This window comes from Rutidosis leptorrhynchoides, chromosome 9 (genome assembly GCF_046630445.1).
Source record: "Rutidosis leptorrhynchoides isolate AG116_Rl617_1_P2 chromosome 9, CSIRO_AGI_Rlap_v1, whole genome shotgun sequence".
Taxonomy (NCBI): Eukaryota; Viridiplantae; Streptophyta; class Magnoliopsida; order Asterales; family Asteraceae; genus Rutidosis; species Rutidosis leptorrhynchoides.
In genome coordinates, this window is record NC_092341.1 from 2,793,971 (window position 1) to 2,803,139 (window position 9,169).

The window sequence follows — 9,169 nt, forward strand, 5'->3', positions numbered from 1 at the left end:
TAGTTTGCGAGTAGGATAGGGCTAAGGAAATTATGGGTTATAGCTATAGAGGTGATGGGTAATGTTCGTGGGTATGCTCGTAAGGTCAATCTAGTGTTTATCATCTCCGTTGCGTTTACGTACCTTTCCTGCAATATTGAATCTCAATATTGATACGTGAGTACTCATAATTTAACTTTTATATATTAATAGTGTATCCCTGACTAGTGCTCGAGTATATAGGATTATGCATGCTTGTACTTTTGATATTGCCATTAGATAGGTTATGTTGAATCCTGAATTAGTTACATATGCGGTTGAGATAAGGTATAAGATATGCATGTCGTTGGAAAGCTAGCAAAAAATTAAGAACTTTTCATTTAGATATCGAATGGTTTCGATGAATGGAGTAGAAGTTATAGCCAATTGAATTTTTGTATTATTATTATTAAAAAAATGATTATTATTATCGTCGTTCTAGTTTTTATCTTATTATTATTATTATTATTATTATTATTATTATTATTATTATTATTATTATTATTATCAATAAAAAGTATTATCATTAAAAATTATTATTTTATTATTATTACTATCGTTATCATCGTTAAAGTTATAATTATTATTATTATTATTATTATTATTATTATCATTAAAATAGTTATTAGTATTATCATCATAATATTTATTATCATTAATATTATTATAATTAAAACTAATATTAGTAACACCTAATTATTATGATTACTATTATTACTATTAATATAAACGCGATATAAAAGACGATTAAAAGCTATTAAAAAATTGATTAGGAGATAATGAGTATGGGTATCATGATGAAATTTAAAATATAGTAAGATATTGATTTAGATAAAATTATCGTTTTTCATTATTTTTATCACTATTATTATTAAAAGTATTATTAATATTAAAAATATCATTTTTGCAAAAATTATTATTTTTAATAGGAATATCATTGTTAATATAAAATTTCATTATTATTATGAATAAGAATTATCATTTTATCATAATACCATCTTTTATAAATATAAATATTGTTACTATTATTAGTAGAATAATAATAATTATTATTACAAAATAATACAACTTTTACTTACTATTATTATTATTATCGATATTATTTTATCAAATAAATATGTAATACAAAGATATTTTACTACGTGTAATATAATTACATTAATACTACCTATCATATTATTTTTATGATATTAAATAAACTTTATAAATTTTATTACTTAAGATATATAAAAGTATATTTTTATTATATAAATTTTAATAATAAATGAATTATATTATTTACTCTAATAAAATCTTTTATAAATATTTAAAAATATAAAACGACGATATTTAAACTATATAACAATCATGTATAAATTTTGGAAATCATTTTTGAGTCAAATTGACTTTTGTTGACTTTTACATATTAGTCTCGAGCATTAGAATTGTGGTAAATATTGACCAACATATAAATATATATAATTAATTTAGGTTCGTGAATCCGAGGCCAACCTCGCACTTGTTCAATGACGTTATATGTATTTTTACTACGAAATACAGTATGGTGAGTTTCATTTGCTTCCTTTTTAAATGCTTTTACAATATATATTTTTGGGACTGAGAATACATGCGTCGCTTTTATAAATGTTTTACGAAATAGACACAAGTAATCGAAACTACATTCTATGGTTGGATTATCGAATCGAATATCACCCTTTTAGCTTGGTAGCCTAAGAATTAGGGAACAATACCCCTAATTGACGCGAATCCTAAAGATAGATCTATGGGCCTAACAAACCCCATCCGAGGTACGGATGCTTTAATACTTCGATTTATTATTATACAGACGAGAGGATTCTATTTTAGGGATATTCTATATGTATCTTGTTAATGTCGATTACCAGGTGTTCACCATATGAATGATTTTACCTTTATGCAGACGAGAGAATTCTGCTATTGGAATTATGTTTATAAATATGAAAATCTTGTGGTCTATTAAAATTATAGAAATGATCGATTATGATAAACTAATGAACTCACCAACCTTTTGGTTGACACTTTAAAGCATGTTTATTCTCAGGTATTAAGGAAATCTTCCGCTGTGCATTTGCTCATTTTAAAGATATTACTTGGAGTCATTCATGGCATATTTCAAAAGACGTTGCATTCAAGTCGTTGAGTTCAATAGAGATTATTATTAAGTAAATGACAGCTTAGGTCATTTATAGGTTGAATATTATGAAATGGTATGCATATCTGTCAACTTTCGATGTAATGAAAGTTTTTCTTTTAAAACGAATGCAATGTTTGTAAAATGTATCATATAGAGGTCAAATATCTCACGATGTAATCAACTATTGTGAATCGTTTATAATGTATATGAACGGGTCCTTTCAGGTACGATTTAGGTTCCAAAATCTTAAGCTAGAAGTTACGAAACAACAAACCCCTAAATCAAAGCAACAAAATATTTACATGAAAAACAATGCAAAGTATCCGAATACGCTGAATTTGAAAGCTGTCTGCAATAAACCATACTAAAACGAAAGTCCAAAGAATCCTAAATTAGGACAAAACGAACAAACAACCTTTGTGATCGAAAACCTACAAACAACCAAATGTTGGAGAAAACACATACAGAGTATATAGCATATATTTGGTTCGCAAATAAATCTGATCACAATATCGATTTGATTAAGAGGGTTGGCCTGGAGAATTTGTGATTGATATTAGATTATCTTGGGGATTCTTGATGATAGAGAAACAAAGGTTCGATGGTAACGAGAAAATAATCGGTGAAAATAAAAATTAAGCACGCAAGGTCGTCTTATTCGGTTTCTACAATAATGACTTCAATTGGACCAATCAAAATGTAGAGGCAATTATGTCTTTTAGAAGTATATAGAATATAGAATATAAAATTTAGAGTAAATTAATAAAATAGTCCCTGTGTTTGTTCATTTTATCCCAAATAGTCCCTCTCAATTATTTTCTGTAAAATCAGTCCTTATTTGCATTTTGGAGTCCCAAATAAGTCCCCGTATTTGTTCATTTTATCTCAAATAATCCCTGGTAACATGAACAACAGATAGCAGCACAATGCGCTTGAGAGACGGGTTTCAAAAGGCTATAACTTCTAAACCGTATACCCATTTTTGATGAATAAGTTGTTGATAGAAAGGTGAGATAGTCAAATTTTCATTGGTCAGGTCATAATAGGTTAAATCGGATTTTACGGGACCCAAAACGTAACCTAAAGTTGCTGAAAAAACCAAAAAATCAAATTTTGATTTTTTTCAGCAACTTAAGGGTACGTTTCGGGTCCCATAAAATCCGATTCAACCTATTATGACCTGACCAGAAAAAAGTTGACTAAACGTACCCTAAAGTTGCTGAAAAAACCAAAAAATTAAATTTTAGTTTTTTTCAGCAACTTTAGGGTACGTTTCGGTCCCATAAAATCCGATTCAACCTATTATGACCTGACCAGAAAAAAGTTAACTATTTCACATTTCTATCGACAGCTTATTAATCAAAAATGAAGTTACGGTCAAGAAGTTATAGCCTTTCGAAACTCACCTCTCAAGCGCATTGTACCCTAAAATGAACAAATACAGGGACTTATTTGGGACTCCAAAATGAAAATAAGGACTGATTTTGCAGTAAATAATTGAGAGGGACTATTTGAGATAAAATGAACAAACACAGGGACTATTTTGATAATTTACTCTAAAATTTATAACATATCATACTTATAATTATATTAACCTTATCTCTTTAATGGATCCATATTATTTAAAGTTAGCTTGTTAACATAAAAGTTATTTCCCACATATAGTATAAACGAAAATTGTCACCATTAATTATTGGACTACGTTTAGTATTATTTTACTGTATTGTATTAACTGTAATAACGCTTATAGATATAAACTGGTCAGCAAAAGTTTTTTTTTTTACTTTAAAATATGTGTATATATATATCTATAGTTTCTAATAAAATCTTATAATAATGATGTCATTATTAAGCTAATTCTTTTGTTAAGAAAAAATCAAAAAGAAAAAGAAAAAAATCTAGGTCACTTAGATGATGTCATTAATCTTAAGTATTTTATTATTAAAAAAATTGTACTTATAGTAACTAATTATTTAATAACTTAAATAATGATGTCATTATTATTTTATATATTACTTACTTAATTAAAAATTAGAAAAAAACAACATAAAAACAAATAATATTTTTAAAACATGATCTTTCAGTTGAAGTATTTTTGTTCGAAATATTAAGTTATGTTTTTTTTCTTCTAATTCATCTTTAATTCTTTCCTAACTAAAGATATGTAATATGTAATATATTATACGTAGTGTATATATATTAGATAAAAATAAATAAACTCCAAGGATTTCTTGGTGTGTGAGGCGTAAAAGATGAGCAGAAACAAAAGGTCAAGTTTTAGTATTTTTTTTTTTCATTCGATAAAGATAATATATACGGAGTATTTGTTTTTGTACAAAAAAATGGTACTGTAGAAAGTTTTACTTCAATTTTCAAAGTTACAAACAATATTGGATATTATTTTCGAATTATATACGGACTAGTATTCGATTGGTGTTGTAGTTCATTTATTCTGACTAAGTTAAGTAAAACAATATGTTTGTAAAACAACAAGTTTCTTAGTTGGAATCCATAGTTTCACGGGTCATTTAACTAAAAGACTTTAACATTTACATTACGTTGAACTGTTTCGTTTAAACAAACCGTGATACCACGAGTCATTTCACTCGTATATTTACATATTCACTAATAGACAAAATTTATGAATAGTAATCAGGGGCATTTTCGACTTTTCACTTTTTTTTTTTAATTTTAACTTACCTAATAGACAAAATTTATGAATATTAACCAGGGGCATTTTCGACTTTTCACTTTTTTTAAAAAAAATTTTAACTAAATTTCATTTTACCAACAACGCCCCCCACACTTTTTTGAAAAATTCAAATCGACCCCTCAAATAGGGGGGTAAAGTGTCAAATAACCATTTTCATAAAAAATCTTAAATAAACTCCACCCAAATATTCAACGGGTCATATCTTCTCGCTCGCAACGAGTTAAATTTTTCCGACACCATCGTTAAACTCGAAATAATTTTAGGAACACAATGTCACTAGCTATACGCAAAACGGACGCTTTTAAAAAACGCTAAATATTTGGGGTACTTTTCATACACGTTGATTTTGCGTTAAATTTTTAACAGTCAACAATTCCATAGCGAAACGCGGAGATGCACATATATTGTCAATTTAAAAAAACATTTAAATCTCTCACGGGTTATAGCTTTTAGTTCGACTCTAGTTGCGCTTCAACGACATCATCGTTAGCCAAAATAAAATAATTTTACTAAACGCAATACACAAAATAATTTTACTAAACGCAATACACAAAATAATTTTACTAAACGCAATAAAATACATTGAAAACCGAACCCACGGCGCGAAGCGAGGGTTCGATAACTAGTATTTATATATTTAAAAGTAAACGTTACTTAACACCGTCTCAAATCCCATTTCAACCCCATTTTTATTTTTTAAGATCCCGACCATTACGACCCATCTTACGTTGTTTTCAACCTTTAAAAACGAAAAAGGAAAAAGGAAAAAGGAAAAATGTAGAGGGAAATATCGGTAGAGTAGAAGGGGTAATATCGTCAAGTGATGGATACACATGTTTAATTACTCCACTTTCTGTTTGTCTCCAAACTAAACTTACATCACCCCAGACCCCTTTTCCCTCGTCACAGTTACATTACAAGTAACTTCAGTTTCAAATATCAATTTCGAATTAAGTTACAAAATTCATTCATCTTTCATAAATAAAATTCAATAATTACAAGAAGAAGAAGAAGAAGAAATATGTGTGGAGGAGCAATTCTGTCTGATATTATAGCCCCCACGGCTAATCGTTCTCGCCGTTTGACTGCCGATCTTCTTTGGAACACCAACCCCCCTTTTAATTCTAACCCTAATTCTAATCACTTCTCAGATTACCATCACTTTGAACCCGAATTTCAAAAATTTATTAAGGATCATCATACTTACCTAAATCATTCTGCTCCTGGTATTTTTTTACCTTTTTAATTATTTATTTATTTATTGTTTTTTTAATTATCTAATCTAATTATTTCTTCATTTTTATGCCTCCCTCTATTTATGTCTATCTGTGCCTTATTTTAATTCCTTACCTGATGCCTTATAAAATGTTCCTTATGATTACCTTTATTTATTTATTTATTTATTTATTTATAATTATATGTTTTCTTTAGGATGATCAAGATAAAGTAGGTAATCATATGTGAAAAAGATTGCTCTTAAATTTTTAAACATGTAGTTTATCATCAAATTGAAATTGATCTGTTTCATCGTTTTCTTACAAATATAAATACTTATAAAGCATCTTCTGTTATAATCTAGATGGATGGATTGCTTATTTCTTTATTAAATACGAGCAATTATTTATATTTCAGTCTATTCTATGAATCAATTTAGATCGGCATATCAGTATACACAACTAACTTATTAACAACTGAAAAAGATTTTCCCTTTTGTGTGCTTAGGCTCTACATCTGTGAAATCTGATGATCAACCTCACAAATCTGCTTCTTCCAAGAAAAGGAAGAATCAGTACAGAGGGATCCGTCAACGCCCATGGGGAAAATGGGCTGCTGAAATACGCGATCCTAAGAAAGGGCTCCGTGTTTGGCTCGGAACGTTTAATACCGCTGAAGAAGCCGCTACAGCTTATGATGCTGAGGCCCTAAGGATCCGCGGTGATAAGGCTAAGCTTAACTTTCCCAAGAAACCGAGTAACCTCGAACACTACAAACCAACTCCTAAGGTCAACTCTGCCAAGAACAACAAATATTCGGGTTCACTTGTGGAACCAAAGCCACAAGCTGGTAACCCTGTTCTGGAAAATGTTATCGGGTCTAACCAGTTTACCCCGCCAGAGAGTGGTCCTGAGTTTAACTTTAGTTCTGGTCAGAATAGTAACTCGTTTGATTGTTCCGAGTTTGCATGGGATGAAATGTGTGAAATGACTCCTGAGATCACATCTGTACTTGGTGAAATTGATGAGGCTACTTTTATGGAAGATGCTCAACTGGCTAAGAAGCTCAAGACCGAGTCCGAAACTTTGGTGTCAAATGGTGAAAAAAGAAATGATGACCTCTTTGTTCAGATGCCGTTTCTTGAAGGGAACTGGGATGCTTCTTCATTCGATGATCTCCTTAATGGTGATGCAACTCAAGATGGTGGAGATGTGATGGATTTTTGGAGCTTTGATGACTTTCCTGCCATGATAGATGGAGTTTTCTGAACGAGAGTTCGAACTCTTTTGTCTCTGCTTTGTAAAAAGGCTGATACATGTTCTGTGAAAATTACATTTCGTTAGCTGATATAACATTACTGTATATGACTTGACTAAAGTCAAACTTAGGATCTTGTTATACCTTGTAATGGTGTTTGTTTGTTGTGTGTGCGCCAAAACTGTCATGTTTTGTTTCTCATAAAAGTTGAACTCTATTTGTGTCTAATGATGATTAATTTTGAGTTCTAATATTTGGTGCATCTCTATATATAATATTATAATGTTATGTTTTATGGAAATATGTAACAGAGCAATATGAGAATATATATATATATATATATATATATATATATATATATATATATATATATATATATATATATATATATATATATATAGCAGCAGAAGCAATACATATTTTCAAAAGTTTTTTTCATCTTTGACACGTTTTAAACTGAGATGAATGAGATTATGGATGTTCTCATGTTCCTGCTCATGGTTTACAGCATCCTCTACATTAAACTCATTGCTTTTGATTTTCCTACAAGAAAATGAGAAATGCTATCTGTTTTCTTCTCTTGTTCGTTGCTATAGTCCTTTTTTATTGGACTCTTTTTCATTGATCATCCTCTTCATACCGAAGCCTAGGAGACCTACAGTTTCATTTCAAACATTAAACTTTGCTTCATACACGTCTGATGTTTCAGAATCGACTAGTTTGCTGGTCACTATGATTATAATTGCGCAAAATCCAAGTAGCGTTAGTATAAGGAATGATTTATGAAGGTTCCAGATACTTGACAACGGGTTAGTAGTAGGAATGATCATGATCCCACCATTTTATATGCCTGCCTGCTACAAGCCATAATGTAAGCGTCTAAATATGCCTTTTCTTTTGAGTGTCTGGACATAACCAAATCAATGTAAGCGAAAATAGGCATTTATCTTCATTGTCTTGACATAACCGAAATCATGTCTGGAATTGAACTAACAAATTTACAATCAAAGTATTGGGTGATATCGGATTTCACCTACAAGTACGGCAAATCAAATTGCCAAAGATCAAGGTTGGTTTTTGACTCGTGATATCACTAGTTTGTATTAAGTCACACAATTACACTCTTAAAGTAAAACACGGTCTTATGAATTTGCTCATGTATTGTTTAGGTGGGATTAATTGTGATATAGTAGTAGTTGATGACCGACACAAATAGCAGGGATGGATCTAAAATAAAATCATTGAGGGAGCAAAAGTTTAATGTGTTGTTTCTTTCAGGACAAAAGTTACGGAATATCATTAATGAAATGCACTTCTTTTTTTTCTTTTTGTAATTTATATAATTTTTACGTTGAAAAAAAAATCATAAATAACTCATGAATGTTATAACTTAGTTGTTAATGACAACTATTAGTGGTCTTCTAACTTGTAATTATTATTATTATTAACTTGTATAATTAGTAGAGAGTAAAAGAGAAAAATAAGAATCTTATAAAGAAAGGTGCAAGTTTCTTTCTTACATTCACCATATATTTATACAAGAAAATTCACTAGCATACAATTATTGATCATCCACATTTTTCAACATTACTATTTCATATGTTGACTATATTATTACACTCCCCCTTGGATGACAATTTTGTTTGATCGGATATCGACTATACATTACTACCTCGTTAAAAACCTTGGCCAAAGAAAAACCCAGTGTGATAAAAACTTTAGCTAAGGGAAAAAAAGTGCATCATATAGTTGACTCCCCCTCAAGTAGACATCACTGATCTGTTACATCTTTTGAACATGACTCATGCCAATAT

At 29.6% G+C, this 9,169-nt stretch overlaps 1 protein-coding gene across 1 annotated transcript; it reads left to right on the top strand.

The window, feature by feature from the left end:
* The first annotated feature begins 5,783 nt into the window (after positions 1-5,783).
* LOC139866517 (ethylene-responsive transcription factor RAP2-12-like) lies at positions 5,784-7,650 on the top strand. Its single transcript, XM_071854769.1, has 2 exons — positions 5,784-6,109; positions 6,606-7,650. Exons 1-2 carry the CDS (start codon positions 5,905-5,907, stop codon positions 7,364-7,366), a joined length of 966 nt encoding a protein of 321 aa, XP_071710870.1. The 5' UTR covers positions 5,784-5,904; the 3' UTR covers positions 7,367-7,650.
* Positions 7,651-9,169: the final 1,519 nt, after the last annotated feature.